General features: G+C 41.6%; 2 protein-coding genes across 2 annotated transcripts; one reads left to right on the forward strand and one right to left on the reverse strand.

Moving 5' to 3' along the window:
• The first annotated feature begins 6,436 nt into the window (after positions 1-6,436).
• On the forward strand, positions 6,437-8,024 carry LOC104448012 (zinc-finger homeodomain protein 2). The gene is given in 3 exon segments (XM_010061779.3): positions 6,437-6,574; positions 6,719-7,100; positions 7,103-8,024. Coding segments are annotated over 3 exon segments (990 nt in total). The 5' UTR covers positions 6,437-6,532; the 3' UTR covers positions 7,669-8,024.
• An 8,758-nt stretch (positions 8,025-16,782) lies between these two features.
• On the reverse strand, positions 16,783-18,019 carry LOC104451215 (GEM-like protein 1). The gene is given in 4 exon segments (XM_039314224.1): positions 16,783-16,965; positions 17,345-17,386; positions 17,389-17,618; positions 17,923-18,019. Coding segments are annotated over 4 exon segments (552 nt in total).
• Positions 18,020-18,571: the final 552 nt, after the last annotated feature.

Raw genomic sequence — 18,571 nt, forward strand, 5'->3', positions numbered from 1 at the left:
CAAAAGATACCAAATTTGTGAATTCAAGAGTTTTGATATTTTTGGTTTTGGAACCATTATCGAGAAAGTTACAACCATTCTCTCTAAATAGTGCATAACCGAAATTTTTGCTTGTTTTGAATTTGTGACCTTACAAAGAAAGATGAGCAACCATTTTACAACTGAGCTGCCGCTCACAAGGATCTCGTGAAAAATGCCGAGGATTTTATCTTTTAAACTCTTTTTTTGGCAAATATCTTTTGAAACTTCTTATGGTACTTTTAAGTGACTAAATGAGAATACTTCTTTTAATAAATTGAAGTAGCATTTCCCATATTATTTTAAGAAAGTATCGTGGCGATCCCATCTCTCTTCGTCGAGTAAGTAAATAAGATCATGCTGTCTGACCTTTACTCTTTCCTTTCTCTCAATGCCTGAAAACAAGTTAGGCCCGGTTCGAGGGTCTCCAAAGCGTGTCCGAACACGCTCATCGATTCAAAGCGTGTCCTTCCAGTTTTCGATGGGGGGTAGGGGCACGCTCATCGATCGCATTTGCTGCCCGGCGAAACCCGATCGATATCATTCTAAACAAGTCAACGGTGGCAAGTGAAGAGGCCCGAACGAGAGGAATTCTCAACTAAATTTGGACCCACAAGAACCGAACCGATCATAATCGATCATAACGGTGGTGAGCTTCACATATGACTTCATGAGCTCCAATATAATTCATCGTATGATGCCCGGGCCTTGGGTCCATTCCGCCAAGAGAGAGAGAGAGAGAGAGAGAGGAGATGGGGGGGTAAAAAGGCTGCCAAAAAGCATGGAAATGGAAATGGAGTGCGAGAGGAGGGAGGAGGGAGGGGGTCAGACTGGCCTGGCCCTTTCTTTTCTGTCTTTTTGTTTTTAAAATCTCGATTTCTCCCGATTTTCGTTTTATTTTTTGGGGCTCGAGTTGTCAACATCGGTGTCTCCTTTTCCCCGCAATTCCCTCTCTCCCTCACACGCACACTCACGCCCCCACGACCGAATCTCATCCCCCTCTCTCCCTCTCCCTTTCTCTCGTTTCATTCATTGATGATGATGAGACGACCCCCCCCTTCCCTTCCCCATTGCCTTGATGGTCAGTGCCGAAAACGGAACGGGGATCCTGCATTCATTACGGGGTCGCCCTGCACGTGCCTCCTGAATTTTAGTGTTCACCCTTCTCTCTCTCTCTCTCTATCTAATCAGCAGATTGTCGATATTGTGCCCGAGCTCCAGCCTTAGTTCGTCGGTGGGTGAGGATAAAGGGAGAAGGAGTGTGAACTGTAGATTGGATCCCACAAAATGACCCATTGACCCAATTTTCTTGACCCATATAAATAATAAATGGGTTAATTGTATTAAATAAATAAATCATAAATGAATCCAAAATATTAAATAGGTCGTAAGTGGATTTACATACTTAAATTCAATTTACTTACGTGACTCTTTATTTTTTTCGCCTTTACTCAATTTTATGCTCGCTCGCTTTGCACTCTTACCTCAATTTAAATATTAATTTTTATAAAAATGTTTTAATAATACGCGTTGGGATGGATTATGTATAAATCATTAAATTTGCATTACATGATAATTGGTCAAAATGGGTTTAATTGGTCTATTTGGGTGTGTCTATTTTTTATCCAACTCATTCGTTTGATAAGTCTACTTAAAATATGAAATTTTGCATAAGGACAAAAGAGAGGAAATCTAGAATCTTCTTCCCCTCTGAAGCAAAGCAAACCATATGACAACTTGGACACAAGCCGCGATCGAGCATGATTCTCGTACCAATCATCGAGCGTGGTGCCTTTTTTTTTTTTTTTTTTTTTTTGGGTGGCCTAGATAGCCGAGCATGGACTTTGGATACGAGAAAAATCTGAATAGCCTTTTGGCAGGTAAGGAAACATTTGAAGGTTAGTTCGTGTAGGGTTGACTTCCGGTGGGTCGGGCTTTTAGCTTAGAGTGGCAATCCGTGTCGTGCCATTGCATTTATGTTGGTTATTATTATTACTATTTCAGTATTTTCGCCAAAAATGAATTGAAACAGGCTGGTTTGTCATAGTTTGGAGTCATTCTCTTTGTGTTATGGCATGTCGTCCTCGTGAGGGTCTTAAAACATCTCTTCATGTTTGGGTCGAGTCAAATCACAAGGCATTGGGATAGCGAAATGGCATTTTTTTTTTAAATTTTAATGGGGAAAAGTACTGAAAAACCCATCCTCAAGTTCAAACCCACCTTCAAATTATTCATCTATTTCTTTTCTTATAAACAAAAGCATGAGAGTAGAGATTCAACTATTTAGAGACTCATGAAATACCCTACAAATCCCATGAATATATAAAATTCAGACCTTTAATATGTTCATATTGATGATATTTGATCATGCGATCTCCAGTTCTATGAGTTGGGAATCCTCTAATTCCCAAAGTACCATTGTTCATTCTTGACTTTTAAGAGTGTATCTGTTTTCGTGAAAACTTCATAATAAATAAAAATGCCTTTTGAGAAATCATTTTTCAATAAAATATTTTTCCTTTTTTTGGGTTGGAGAATTCATTTTTCTTTGACCGTAAATAATTTTCTAGTGACTCAATGCAAAAATTCAAAAACTACTTCATAAAAAATTCTTTTATTCGAACAAACAAATTCCCTAATTTGCATTTTAGATATGATAGCATAATTCTTTTCCAATATGCACCTATCAAATTCAAGCACTATTTACAAAATATGCCAAACTCCCAAATCACAAAACCCTAACAAAGAGTTTGAATTTGAGGATATGATTTGGTCAAAAAAAGTGTAATGACTTGAGAAAATTTACAGCATGTGATTTGGTCATAACTTTAAATGGTATCTATTTTAGTAACTCAACTATCTAAACTGATTACATAGTTTCCTTCAATAATAAAAAAAAAAAATCGGGGTTTGTGACCATTTTAAAAGTAGTAAAAAGTCGACAAGCAAAAGAATTTTTAAAAAAAGAAACTCAACGCAAAAAGTGAAAAGAAAGAAGGGCAAACGAAATATAAAAAGAAAAAGGATGATGAACAAAGGCCTTGACTTGACTAATGTTTGGTCAGACTCTGCTGTTCTGCAAGAGCATGACATCAGCATTCTGCAATCCCAGAGCAATATATTTATTATTATAAAAGGTCCATCTGCAAAGAGGAAGAAAATAAATAAAAAGAAGCGGCGAAAATCCCCGAGATATAAAAAGCAATTAAAAAAAGGGAAAAAAGAAAAAGGAAAAAAGAAAAAGCTTTGACTGCTTGGGGAGGAGCCATGGATTGTGTCGGAGATAAAGGGCACGTAAGTCCCTAGTCCCCATTTATGCCGACAAATTTCACGTTGTGTTCGTAAATAAATAAAAAGGAAAACATCGAACGGTAGATGGACATGTCCCAACGTGTCCCCGGGTCGGTTCGTACCCGACCCGTTCTCATCAGCCCACCAAGCGGTCAACCGTGTGCGTTCTCTCTATGTCCCTTCAGATTTCTAACCGTTCCTCACCAACGGACGGTCGGAACTTGCGGGTCCCACGAGACATCGATGGAGATGAGATGCGAAACATCTTACCAAGATTGGCATACGCGAAAGAGAGGGAAAAAAATAAGAAACCTATGCGACGCTATGACATTTGATGTGATCGGGTCGCGTGATTGGATTCGGAAAATAATTGGAGGGCTCGGGCAATGGTCTAATATGAAGAGGCCCAATCCAATCTAATCAAGAAATTCCTAATGAACTTTAATTGTACATCCCACCCCAAAAAAAAAAAGAAAAGGGTATTGTATTATGTTACATTCCTAGACTTATTCACTTAATATTTTGCTCTCTTTACCTAATCCATACCAAACCTCATGGTTTTGTTATTTGACGCATAAGTAAACACTTTCCTAAAAGGCTACCTATTTCGGCAGTGCGCTCATCTAAACACACTTAATATTAGAGTTCTAATATAAAATAAGTTGTTTCGTCTAAAGAAATCTCTAGTGAGTTATTCTAGGTTCGCATATGTCATCCATGAGCACTCTCCTTCTATTTGGTGTACAATAGTGTTGACTCATGACCCATTCACCATCTGAGAAGTCTACTAGGATCAGCTCCCTGTATAGGCTTTCTTGGCCTAGCAATCATTTTAGCCCTCTTCAAGCCAAGTCATTACAAACCCACTAGTTTCCATGTGGTTCGTTACTGTATAGCACACATATTGGAGGGGGTCTCTCTAACGCTATAACATGATATTTTATATTAATTTACTCATGGTATTGTTTACTTTGACCCATTCATTATTACGTCTCACAGTTTTGTCATTTAACCTAGATGTAGAAACTTTCCTAATTGGGCACACTTCACATCTAAGTTTAATGCTAAACATTATTGTTACATGAAAATATGCGTATTGGGGAATCGTTATAGGTTCACGTATGTAACCTAGGATCGCTCTTTTTTTGCTCAGTACACAATTCAATTCATTTTTGCTTCTTTCGCCATTTTGGAGCCATTCCTTGTTTAGGTCCTCTTGCCCAACGATCACTCCATGCAATTGTTGGATGGTATTATTACACATTAGGGCAACGTTCGGATCCATCCCACCCTTAACTTGCCCGACAATCATCACAAATCAATAACTTGCAGAGATTATACTAGATACATCTATTTGTCAAAGGGCACGATCAGTTTAGCGAAACTTACGGCATCCAATCGAAATTCTTGATTGGGTTCACGATCATTTTTTCAAGTGCGATTCATGATTTCCAATTCGGGAGGGTACTCAATGGAAAGTGTACTGAGAGCATTACAATTCGATGCCAATTATCAAGGTAGGGAAGCCCATCTCCGGCCTTGAACATATTGTTGGGTTCAATTTGGATTGCAAGTTTTGAAACTGTACAAGTTCGGTTTGGTTGAGTTTGGTCTTCGAACGAAAAATCCTGTTCACCCCCCACTTGATAATGGACTAAAAGATAATGATTTAATGAACTACATAGTAGGGGAGCACCAATCAAGGGAAACAAAACCCATGAAAGAAAGGGCAAAAGGACCTGGCCTATCGTCCTTTTACTCTTTTTAAAAGAGTGGGTACGTGAAAATTCCAGTTTTAAGGGCGTTCATCATAAATGATCAAGGGGCGGTTGAAGGCAAATTAATACAGTCGACATCATTCTTACATGACAAAGCTTGACTTGCCTAACTTCGGTCGAGATAGCCCGACCCAAATGTTTCTACTCGAATTTCATTTATTGGAGGATGTAGGCAATGGATTAGCTCCAGCCTAGGCTTGCCCAAGGAGTACCTCTTGCGTCCACTCTGACGTAGTACAATCGTTTCAATCATTGAACAATTCGATTCCTTTTAACATGATTGTTTATATCGATTAAAAAAATTGACCCAGGAGAGTTTTTATTATCAGAGATAATAATAATCTACAATTCAACATTTTCTTTGATAAACGTTATTACTCTTCTTTCACTGACGATCTACACCTAACCATTTCGGTCGTTAATGCATATAGCCTCGCCTCATTTCATTTTTCTTAAAGCATTTTTGGAAAAAGATATCTTTTTCATTCGTTGAATTTTCGCCGAAACAAATGTACCATTTCCTACCAATATGACTCTCGGTGCAAATGCTTTTGCATGTTTGGTCTATTATCATATGACTTGACAATAATGGCGGCATTATAACAACAACAAAACAACAATAATAATCATTATTATTTGGCTTAATGCAAGAGAGAGTAATCTTTTCAAGGCTGCCAGATCCCCGTCCAAGTCCGTCTCTCTGATTGTGCCAGAAGACGACATCCTTCTCCTCTCTCCTTCAGGCCCCCGACGTCATTTCTCGAAACAGCACGCAAGCCACCTCTTTTTCCCAATAAAACATTTTCTTTTCTCTCTCTAGGTTTTTTTTTTTTTTTTTTTTTTTTTTTTTTTACCGCCGTGTAATTTCCAGAGAGCATCTCATTCTCTTCTCAGTCTCTACCACCTTTTTCTTTTATCGTCTTCTCGGTCTTCTCTTTTTTCTACTCTCTTCTTCTTCTTTTTTAAATTACTGCAGCAGACTGCTGCAGACAGGAAAAAAGCACTCGCAAGCAAGCACAAAACGGGAAAGAAGTGAGGCAGACAGTCCCCATGGCCTGGCCTGCAGTTTTAGCTAACAAAGGGCAAAATTTTCAGACCCCCACCATCCTTTTTTTAACTTTTTTCACAGACCCCCTCCCCCTCCCTCCTCCTTCAGACAATTAAGGTAAAGAAAAGGAACGAAAGACGGTTAAAAACAAGATAAAGACAGAGCTGCTGATAATCACGGGGATTAACCGGAGGTAGCCAGTAAAGCCACCCTCGAGGTGACCGGAAGAGGAGGGCTTCGGGTCCGAAGAGGGGGGGGCAATTTTAAAAAGCCTTTTGGGGCTTGCGAAATGGAGAAAAGGAAAGGGTTTGTTCGAGTGAGACACCCCCCACCCTTCTCCCTCTCTCTCTCTCTCTCTCTCTAATTTCTCTCTCTTCTGTGCAGAGTCGGGGAATTGATGATGGCCACACTCTCTATCCCCTCTTATCTTCTGTTTTCTGTATTAGCTCTCTCTCGCTTCTAATTGTTGGGGGGTGCTTGTTTGTATTCTTTCTTTGCCCTTCTTTTTCGAAATTCGAATTCTTTTTACTTGTTAAGTCGAGCGAGCTATTATCGTTTATCATCGTCTTTGCTGCTGACACAGAGTGTGCTTGGCGGATCTCTCCACTCAAGCGAAAAAACCCATGTAAAGATCTCGGCCACCGCCACCCCTGCCGCCGCCACCATCTCATCTTGGAGAGAGAAAGGGAATTGGAGGAGAGAAGGAGAGAGAGAGAGAGGACGGGAGGAGAGGGAAGATATGGAATTCGACGAGCATGACGACCAAGACGAGGAGATGGAGATTCCGGTGCACCACCACCAGGCGGCGCCGGCGCCGGTGGGCTACGACTCCCTGGGCAACCCCGGCCGGCCGAGCGGCTCCGGGGCGGTCGGGGAGGGCGGGGCCTCGGCGGCGCCGAGGAAGTCGGCGTCGGCGTCCGTGCGGTACCGGGAGTGCCTCAAGAACCACGCGGTGGGCATCGGGGGAGCGCCGTCGACGGCTGCGGCGAGTTCATGGCGGCCGGGGAGGAGGGCACCCTCGACGCCCTCAAGTGCGCCGCCTGCAACTGCCACCGCAACTTCCACCGCAAGGAGACCGACGCCGGCGACGGAGGCGGGGGCCTGGTGAGCTACCACCACCCGCACCATCACCCCGGCCAGCAGCACCCCCAGTTCTCGCCCTACTACAGGGCCGCGCCGTCGCCGGCGGGGTACCTGCACCTGACCCCGCCGCAGCAGCAGCACCGGCCGCTGGCGCTGCCGGCGGCGTCGGGGGGCGGGCACAGCAGGGAGGAGCTGGAGGACATGTCGAACCCCAGCAGCAGCGGCGGGGGCGGCGGCGGCGGAGGAAGCGGGCTGAAGAAGAGGTTCAGGACCAAGTTCACGCCTGAACAGAAGGAGAAGATGCTGGGATTCGCGGAGAGGCTGGGGTGGAGGATCCAGAAGCACGACGAAACGGCGGTGGAGCAGTTCTGCGCGGAGACCGGCGTGAAACGCCACGTGCTCAAGGTGTGGATGCACAACAACAAGCACACCCTCGGTAAGAAACCCTAATTGGCCGTGTCGAAGTGGCTGAGGATCGATGGGGTTAGGGATAACATCAGTTCTTTATTTTTCTTTCATTTTAGGTTTAGGGTTCTTGTTAACTTTTCTTGGTTTTTCTTCTTCTTGTTTTGAGTAGATGTTGATCTCTTGGTGGTTTTAGCTAGTTCTTGAGAGTCTGATAATCATTTGTCGTTCTTACTAGTTCTTGGATGCTGGTGTTTGGTCGGAGATTGTGAGGATGATGAGCTAGAGAGAGTAGGAAAACGTTAATTTGATCCCCTTGGAGGATGGATGGGCCATTGCTCATGAAGCTTAAGTTACTTTGGCATTTCCATTAACGTGATTATTATCTCCTCCGATCGTCATTTTCTTCTTCTCGATGATGGAAATTGTTGGAATTGGTGTGCCGTTCGAGCTTTCAGTTTCGGCAAAAGCTGTGGTGCATACATCATCTATGGGCTGAACTGAACTGATGAAGTCTGCATTTCTCCTCTTGTTTTGCTGCGTCTGAACTGTTGTGTTGGATTTTGGTTAACGTGGGTCGATGAATTAATGAGGGCCAGAATTAAAGGCGAAACTGAAACCGTAAACAGACGACATGTGATGATAGTTAATGGGGGTGAGTGAGGACTGATGATCAGGGATCGAGAAAGAGAGAGAGAATTCTGAATGTCCAATCAAACGTGTTCATCATGCAAACCTGCGTACCTCACATCTGTCATCTTCCTTTCCTCTCTCTTCGCTTTCCTCACTCTCTCTCTCTCTCTCTCTCTCTCTGCTCCTCCCTCTCTCCCGTGTTCATTTCAGGTAGAGAATCCTCAATGTGCAGAGATCTGAGGTCGGACCTGAAATGATAAGAGGCTGTGAATGGCGTGCATAGTTTCAGAGAGAGAGAGAGATCCTTCATTCTCTCTTTTATTTCTTTCTCTCTTATTGCCAAAATTTTCTGATACCTCGTAATCCATTAATTTCTTCATTCTGAAGAAGTGTACTCTCATCCTCTACCATGTATTCAGCCTTCAATTACAGCCTCTGGTCGCCGCTTTGTGTGCTGTCCCTTTATCGTCTCTCGACTCCCCGTCATTCTCTTCCCTTCATTTCTTTCCTCCTATCTTCCTAATGCCCTACTGATTACTGTAGATTTTTCGTTAATTGTGATTACATGATGAAGACGGAATCGAGATTGTGATGGGCAGCAGCAACAGCTCCCCCTTCATGCATCTTCCGTATGCATAATAGCTTGTTTACGTCATAACCATATTCTCATCGAAATGCCTACTCTCGTAACGTCACATCACATCATATGCGGTTTCTCTTCATGCTCGTCGATTATGCAGATCATCTGCAGAACCCACACGAAATTATGTGGCCACTCAATAATAATAATAATGCTAAAACCCTTCTCTTCTTCTCCGAGGAGAAAATGAAAAGAAAAAAGAGGAGAAAATGAGGAGAAAATGGAGAGGGAAAAAGAAGGAGATAAATAGAGCATGTGAGGGAGTTGACACGGAATGAGGATGTTGGAGAAAGTCGAGACTCGGGAGGGCTTGTCGGGGAAATCATCTTCAAGCTCGACCTCGGTCTCATCCTATCGGTCATGTGTTTTCATGCTTTGACATGTGTGGGTGTCTGTGTATGGGATTCGAGGGGGAAGGACATGTGGGGCTCCATTGAAGGAGAGGAGGAGGAGAAGGCAAGGGAAAAGAAACAAACTGAATGGACTGACACTACAGCTCATACACCTTCCCTTTTCTTAGCTCTCGTTTTTCTGGGGGCCTTGTCTGAATTAAACCGCGATCGATATCCCCGCACCCTCTCCCTCTCTCGTGGATAAAAAACCCTCTCTGCCATGTGGCCACATCCATCGTGATCATCAACGCTCCTCCTCCTCTTATCTCGTTTTCGAACTCAGATTGCATTTATATCCCCTGTCCCCATTGGTCGCACATACTGTTCTTTTAACTTGAACCGACCGCGCCTCTCGCTCGAGACGAAAATCTCATGCATACGTAGGATCTAGGGTGTCGGATGCCTTTCCGAAGAGCGACCTTGAGATTAGCGAGGATGCCATTTAAAGCCTTGCAGGCGAGGTAAACTGTGACTAGAGCGGGTAGGCAGATTTCTGAGTTCGTAGAATAAAGGAAATTGAGTTGGTCTCCCACGCCACTTGGAAGGGTGGGGGGGATGATTTACTTTCATCTTTGGCAGGCTTTTTGTGTGCCGTGGTAATGTAGTAAGGGTAAGGACTATAGACTTACTGTTACCTCGTCAAACTCTCTATTGCAAAAGATGTTAAAAAGGCATGCGTGAAAAGATGTCGTTGTTAGATAAGAGAATGATTTGGGTTATGTCATGTGATCAATATGCGTGGAGATGCATGTTATGAAGCCGTTATCCCAAGAAAAGATCTTGGCATAAATTGCCATTTGACATGAGATTGGAGCTATAAATTCAGTGTTCATCGAAACATCAGTGGATATATATTACCAACTATACTATATAGTCAATTCCAACGTGGCCCTTTTAATTTAGGTGTGGTTCTGCACTTCATCACCATGAGATATCGACAAATGAGAGCACAAGTCCGACCCCATCAACATATCCAATTCGACCCACTTTTGTGGAAAAACTTAAGCTAATAAGTTATGAGTTAGTTATGATAAATTAACTACGTTACACCAAATCATTTCTTTGATAAGGAACTTTTTTTAACATAACTCACCTGTACATTCTAACCATTAAGATGGTTATAAGTAAACCATATTATCAATTAACTGTGGTAGCTAGCAAACATCTCTACATTGAAAATTATTTGGAGTATAGTGGCCAAACAATAAGTTGTCAACGCATCCACTATATGTCAGGACGCATGTGCAAATTGTGTTAGAGAATCCCACATTGGATTAGAGATGAGCATGGTGCAGGTTGGCTGAGTCCACCCCCTAACCCTAAGACCAACCCGCATAGTGCTGGTCCTCGATTTTTGGGACCAAGGACCGACCCTATTGAGCTTGGGACCGAGGACTAGACTAATCAAATGGGTTCGGTCAAATTCCAGGGTCAACCGATAATTTTTTATTTCATTTTTAATACTCCTTGAAAAAACGATTGATGACCGGATAAACCCAATGTGTTCGGTCCGATTTCAAGGTCAACCCGAGACCAATCAATAATTTTTTATTTCATTTTTTGTACTCCTTGAAATGGCAATCGATGATCGGACTGACCCGACGATTTCGATGACGAGCGAGGTCAACTAAGAAAAGCAAGCGGTGAGGGTTAAGTGGGGTGAGCATCGAACAAAGTGAGCATATAGTGTTGAGCGAGGAGCAAGCCAAGCGAGCATCAAGCAGCGAGCGACACAAGTGACCCAAAGCGAGCGAGACGAGTGTTGAGTTGCGAGTGGAGAAGTCGTTTCTCTTGATTTTGGCAAATTGAAGATTAAGAAGACAAATAAGACAGAAGAGAATGAATACTAGATGATAATGCCGTAAGGAGCTGTTTATGTCATTTTGGACGCCGTGAGCGCTTCTCACGAAAACATTTTCTTCCTTCATAAATTATGGTTGTTGATGTCGTAAAAGATATCAAAAATCTAAGTTATTAAAGATCAATGTAAAAATACTTGAACTACTCGCTAAATAGTTGTTTAATGTTATTGATATCGTTTTTTTTAAGATTTTCTCTATATAAAAATATATATATAAATATATATATATATATATATATATATATAGTCAGGATTGGTCCGGGTTGGACCAACCCTAAACTCCCTGGATCGAGGATCAACCCGCACAGTACTTGTCTAGGAATCTTAGGACCAAGGACCGACTCAGTCTCATTAGGAACCGAACTAGGACCATCAAAGGTTGACCCTGGATCAACCTTGGACCGATGCTCACCCCCACAATGGATAAGTGGTGTGGTATGCAACTTAACATTTTAAGTGAATGTGGGTTTAATTAGATATGTTGACAAGCTCTGACTTGGGTCATTTTTGGTGATCTCCTTGGATGAAGGTATTGAGATTTTGCTGGGCGCTCCTAATAAATGGTATTAGAGCCAATGATTGATTGGTAGATCACTCCTAATGTGTACTAGTGTTTGGTGAATATCTCAAGGAAGGAATTTGGTGATTAGTGTGGCTTCTGGACCAGTGGACATTGTGGTGTAGCAATACGGGCTCGATGGCAAACTTCATGGTTTGGTCCGGAGAAAAAGACTAGGGATGAAGTCGAACGCTAATGGAGATTCAACTTGAGATAAAATGAAGTTGAAGAATACCTAGATTAAGGGGGAGTGGACCCAACACTAAACTCACATGTGAGAGAGAAATTGTTAGAATGCACGTGTGAGCTGTAGAGAATCCTACATTGACTTATAACTCATTGGTTTATGCTTTTGAATGAAGTTAAGTCCAACTAGATACGTTGATAGGTTCAGATTTGGGCTCCCTCTTAGTGATCTCCCTGGATCAAGGTATTGGGCTCCTATTACATGCTCTCACACTATACGCATGGTCACCATCTACTTAGTGAGATCCCTTTGAAATTTGGTCATTATTGTCTACCGCGGTTATGTTCTTGATCACGCATTGATTGTTTATGAGAATTTAAATGAGTCTTATATAATGTATCATTTCTCTATCTATAAGTTCAAACCTTTGATTAGAAATTCTAACACTATACATGACGACAAACTATTATCATCAATGGCCAAACACAATCATCTATACAAGTCGGTAATTCCAATTGGGAAAATTGTCTAAAAAATGTTAAACTTATTAAACTTTTGCCATTTCGGCCATAAATCTTTTAATTTTACCAATTAAGTTATAAATCTTTTTACATTTTGTCAATTGAGTCCATTTGGCCAATTTTGATTGGAAATTGCTTATGTGGGCGCTGACCATCCTATGTGGCACAATTGGTTCGGTATTTACATGGATATTTTTAATAATGTTTTGATACTTTTCCAAAATTTTTATATATTTCTTATATCATATATTTTATATATTTTATTTTTTCTTTCTTTTCCACTTCGATAGTTTTCGACCATTTGACTGGATGGACTTAATTGGAAAAATATGAAAATGTTTAAAATTCAATTGGTAAAATTAAAATAAATTAAGATTTCTTGGACAATTTTCTCAATTCTCATTACCTTTATGATTGCACAAATAAATGGTCACCAAGCAAATTGCAACACTCAACCTATAAAAGTAAATTCATATAAAACTTACCTTTTGAAGTAATTGATAAAGAAAAAAAGAAAGCATGTAGACAGAAAAAAACAAATAGCTACGCTCTTTCCTGCCCACTTGGTCCAAGCAAGCAGACAGTATATGAGCAAAAAAGAAGAAGTTCATCACTCGCATCTTGACATCTATTTTTTGCATCGCTATTAGAAAATGGGATGGAGTTTGTAGCTTGATTTGGCCATGCAAACGCATTAGAAATCGGAGGCGTTCGAACTTGTCTTCAAGATCTCATGAATCGATAAAGTTGTCTGGCGAATTCATCATAAAATGAGGAATCATCGTCGAAGACAAATATGTTAAGAACTACAGTAACATAGAAGATGTTGTCGACATTACATCAGCTTTATTTGCTTGTGCTGAATTTTCTCAGGTCGAGTAGTACGAAATCATCTGTTGGAGACATATTTGATGTTAATTCTACGAGGTACTTGATTGCAAACTTCGAAATTCAAAGCAGCCTTTCCTCGCTTTTACAGCTGAACTTATGAACATACTGAACCCTCGAGATATTCTTCTGGCATGGAAAAAAACAAAAGAGCGAGCAATTGAAGTTGGAGCAGGCTTGTGTGTACAATAATGGCACGACCAATTGCGAAATCTAAATAAAAGATTGGCTTATTAGGGTGGCTAGGATGCTATAGACACTATCTTTCCTGCACTCATCGTTCAAACGTAATGCCGTACAAATTCGCGGATCTTCTTATTTCGATTTAGTTCCAAATCTTTTTCTCGTTACTTGATAATTTACAGGGGGAGGGGGAGTGCCCTTGAAACGGATGATCTAGGGACAAATGGGCCGACAGTCAGCATTGGAGCCTCCCTCCCTGCCTCCACCCAAGGCTCTAATGCTCCGGTCACATCTCGGTTCATCCTCTAATCACGCTTTATTCTTATCGCATGCAATGATATGAAGACGATACATTCTGCACAAACTTCAAAGACTTTAGCGGGCATGATACTTGAATAAAGCACGTTATATCCCATGATTTTCAATTTTGTTTATGGGAAAAGGGGTCGTAATTGCTTTTGGGGGTGTGCATTCTTGAAGGAAATCATGGCAATGACATTTAAGGGCAGAGGGGAGAGACATGGGGTACTAAGGAAGTGGGGTAGTTGGACAGACTTAATGGCCTGTGCTGCTGCACAGCTCATGGCTTCTTATTAGGCGACGCGAGGACTGAGGGGGGGGATCAAATTGCAATCACATCTTTTCTTTATTTAGGCTGACAATGTTAACATGCTTCCCTCTCCTCCCCCCCCACGCCCCTCCCCCGTCGGTCCCCTTTTCGTCCTGTTCATTTGGAAACATCTGACCCCTTGAAGATCCCACAAATCAAAATGACCCTTGTAATGGGGTGCAACCAAGAAACAGGAATGGAAAAAAAATCTCTTGGACGATGATTAAGTGAGCCCTAATTCCTAAAAAGAGATTGGTCAATATTAGATCCGGTTTCAATTTCTATCAGGAACTTTTTTTGTCTAAAGAAACATTCATAATTTTTACTCTAATCCCAAATCCGTCTATGCGTTCATTGTCACAACTGGTGTTTTTATCAACACCCTCATCTTCATAAGGAATACTAACAGTCTCTTGAGGTTGATAATCTTGAAGAAATCAATGGCAATTTTTGGACATGTGGTCAGATTTAGGATTACAGTAGTGAAAGTTGATGATTTGTTTAAGATAAAAAAAAATGTTCAAGATAGACTTGAGATTGAAACTAAATTTGGAGAATTTTTTTCATAGGATTAGCTCAATTAATTGATGTCACATTCAACACAAGTATGACCCCAAGAGTTGGATGGCTGCCGCCATGGTCTGTATTTTTACCCCTTAAAAAACAGAGCACACTTTTTGATCCATTTCGTCAAGTTTTTTCTTTTTAAATATTATTAGCTCATTTGCTTTTGCTTTAGCAGGGAATGATGCATTGAATTAAACAAAAGCATCTCAAGTACATGCGAAAGTGCGGAAAATGACTCAAAATTAAAGAAAGCAAAGCCTTTCTCAATCCCAGGGTAACTTTCAGAATCCATATGGATCGAAATGGCCATGCAATAGGGTACATAAAACAAAATGAATGCTTCAATCACGTTTGTTAAGTGCTCTCGAAAAACTTGTGAAGTAGTTAACTGAAAAATTTCTACAATTTCTAATGTACTAATTGATCTCGTATCGTACATCATCAGTGCCATGAAAATTGAACTCTTATGATTAAAGCTCATTTAACAATTGTGTAAAACAAAACCCATGTGATATATTGCCACCTCTCTCTCTCTCTCTCTCTCTCCTCCTTTACGTGTGAGTGAAAACCGGTCAGACAGAAAGCTGCTTTTTTCCCCCATTCGTTTTGGGGGATATGATCATGACAATTTGATGTAGGGGGAGGGGGGAGGTTTGAGGCTTGATCAGCGTTGGAATCCACCCAATGATACGCCATTTTAGAGGCAAGCGTGCTTCAATGGTTGACTGAGGAGAGCCCCTAATCGGCATAGCCCCCTAGCCATTGAGCTTCATAGGAGGTAGGAAACAAAGCACACTGCTCCTGCCGCCATGCCTTGCCACTCGATTGCCATTGACTCCGGCGGGGGTTTTATAATTTTACCCACACGAGATCTAATCTCTAAGATTTTGGGGTTTTGTCCAGCGTTCGTAGGTTGGTCCCAAAAATGAGGTCCTTGGAGGCATATAATAAACATAAGACCCATGTCTTATAAAAATTCAGGGAATTTAGATGCTTCCGCATTACGGTTCCTTTGTTCGCCGGTGTGGTGATTTTTTATGGCCCGATGCTAGAGCGACGGAAGATAAAGCCGGCGATGTGGTGAATCCGGCCTGAGTCCTCAGTCGGACCATTTCTTGGGGTCATCGAGGGAGATAGCTCTATTCCTAACTAGAATGGTCCGGCGTGATCCGACCCGACCCACTCGTAATCGGGCTTGACAACAGCTTCAAAGTTGGCTTTATTCATTAGAATGATTCTCATTTTCCAACTAATGAGCCGCGGCCCATGCCATGAAATCAGCATGGATCCAATGTGTTTGGGCCGCTGGGGAATTGGATCCATTTCGAGCTGCTTTCGTCTTGAGTTGTGATTACACGTCAGCACCACATTCCAAGAGATCATGCTTAATTCTACACTCTGCCAATCGTGCCCGAAGGATATTTTCCATAGATTTACTTCGATGCGCAAATGCCAAGTTCCAATTATTCGCTCGTTGGTACGCCACATTGATCTCTGGAAACCTTGAACAGTTGCTATAAAAAAAAAAAAATTCGCAGCTTGAGTCGCAACGAGTACGGAGCATAATGTTGGAAGATATGATTTAGTAGATTGTATCAATAGGGAATCAAGTTTATTTTAGGATTAGAAAGATAGGAAAAGATAGGAGAATACTTATTTTCCTTTTATGGATTCTCTCTTTGTAATCAAATACATAGTCTGTACAGAAATTACAATCAATAGAGTGAAAACAATTTTTCCACTACACCTTCTATTTTCCTACGACTTCAGGAACCCTCTTCTTCTTTATCTCCTTTTGTGACCTATAATCTTCTGAGTAAGTGCAAGCTCAAGAACCAGTAGTTTTTGATTTGGGAAGCAGTAGAAACTCCAAATTACTAATCGGTGGAAGAAGACTCGAAAATCAAAGAATGCTTCTATCTGAATGAGTTGACGGGGCGCAGGGTAGCCAAACTGCACCATCAGAACCACATCACGTGCCTATGCGAATCGACAAAACTTTGCATTCGTGATGACACAGCAGAAGAAAAGGAACCGTGAACGTTTTGATGTACCGCCATTTACTCTCCCCCAATATGTTGCATTAGAATTCTTTATTGTTCGACTGCAAGTACGAGGTTAGGGCGGCGCTGGTGTTGGAACTGCTCCTTGGAGATTCTTCACGGCGCTCTCATAGTGAAGAAATCCCATGAACCAGAATTCATGGTTTTCGATAGAAATTACTTGGATGTACTTTTCAGTCGGCTTGACTGTGCTTGTTGAAGGGACGACCGCCTTTAACTGATGCCGTTGAATGACCACCTACACATATAACATAACAGAAACAGATCGCCTCTGAAAAAACATCTGCTCGTTGAATGTGTTTGAACATTGATTTCAGCATTGGCAACAGTAAAGCTGTCAATCAAGCGAAAGAGCACTTTTCATCGTTTGAGCATAGTTCTTATTGTGACAAGAAATTAAGATCAACGTAATTGCTTATGATGCCTGGCAAGGTCCCATTTCCCTGCAGAATCAGTTCAATTCCTGGAGATCTAAGTAACCGATTACATCACCTGCAAACTATGTTGATCATTTTCGTTAGCTATTGCATAAGCCTATCCAATAATTTCATGTCTATCCGTTTTCTGCGTATACTTGGTGATTATAAGCATTCAGTGCCCATGTCCAAAATGCATACCCTGTAGTAACTATATTCAGTGTGTTCGCCGGCTTGGCAAGCTACATAGGATCGTCACTACAGAACACGAGCTTCGCCATCGAGAGGTATGTGACTCCCATAACTGGGCCGGCAGATGTGGACAAGTAGCAAGGGTACGACTTCAACAATTTCTCCTCGGGAATAGTCTCAAAAGTATGCCGGAAAATCTTATCCCTGCCTCCTTCTGCCAGGACCTTCGTTCCCTGAGCGATTCTGCCTATAGCGACATCAGCAATACTCGGACCTGTTTTGACTAATTAAAGTACAATGTTGTCAGAAAAAATTGTGTGCATAATTGGAAATCGAGCATTACCATTAAAAGGTCGGTTCTTCAATATCTTAAATCTTAGATATCATAGTTAAAGGGCGAGAAGTCTCTGAACAAACTGATAGAGAAAGACATTAGCCGATTTATCTGCAAACGCAACGACAAATTCCTACCAGAGGCATTGATAGGGATTTGATGAGTGCTTCAGCCACATAGAACTAAATGAGTGGAAGTACCCTCTATTTCATGAGAAGAATTGCTGAAGCACTCTAAAAACAAGAAGACTTACAGTGTTGCCATGTGTCTCTGGCGAGATCCTCAGCCTTCTTGGCCGCTTCAGCCACCTTCGGCCCCTTTTTTCTAAGGACATCCTTCGCCCTGTCCATCTTTCCTATAATTCACACGAGTCCACATGTGTTTAATGTCATGATCACGAATAACGTTCTCATTCTCTGAACTCTATAGCATTCGACTAAACGCTCATCTTGTTGTATACATGTTACACAAACACGTGCAAAGTAGACAAGTATAGGAAATGCTTTCTAGCGACAGAGTGGATTGTCGCAGTAATTGGATTCGGCACTGCCTCGACCGCAAGCCCTTTGAGAAGGCTGGGTCCGACCTTAACTTTCCTCACGAAGGATCACCATCTGCCATGCTTGCCGATCACATTGTTTAACTCAGCTTCCTTATTTCTTGGGATCTTAATAAAAACCGAGAAAACCAAGGGGAGTTGGTGTTTGTTCTTTGTCAGCCTGTCTTTATGTATTTGATTAGAGTCTTGAACAGCCGTCGGAGGCAAAGCTGTATCTAATTGTTGTTGCCGTTCTCTCTTTTCTCGTACAAACCTTGTCTGTAACACTTCAGATTACATAGCTACGAATGCTTTTTTCCTTCTCTGGCTTATAATGGAGTGCTTGAGACTCTTTGAACCCCGT

This window comes from Eucalyptus grandis, chromosome 6 (assembly GCF_016545825.1).
Source record: "Eucalyptus grandis isolate ANBG69807.140 chromosome 6, ASM1654582v1, whole genome shotgun sequence".
Classification (NCBI taxonomy): domain Eukaryota; kingdom Viridiplantae; phylum Streptophyta; class Magnoliopsida; order Myrtales; family Myrtaceae; genus Eucalyptus; species Eucalyptus grandis.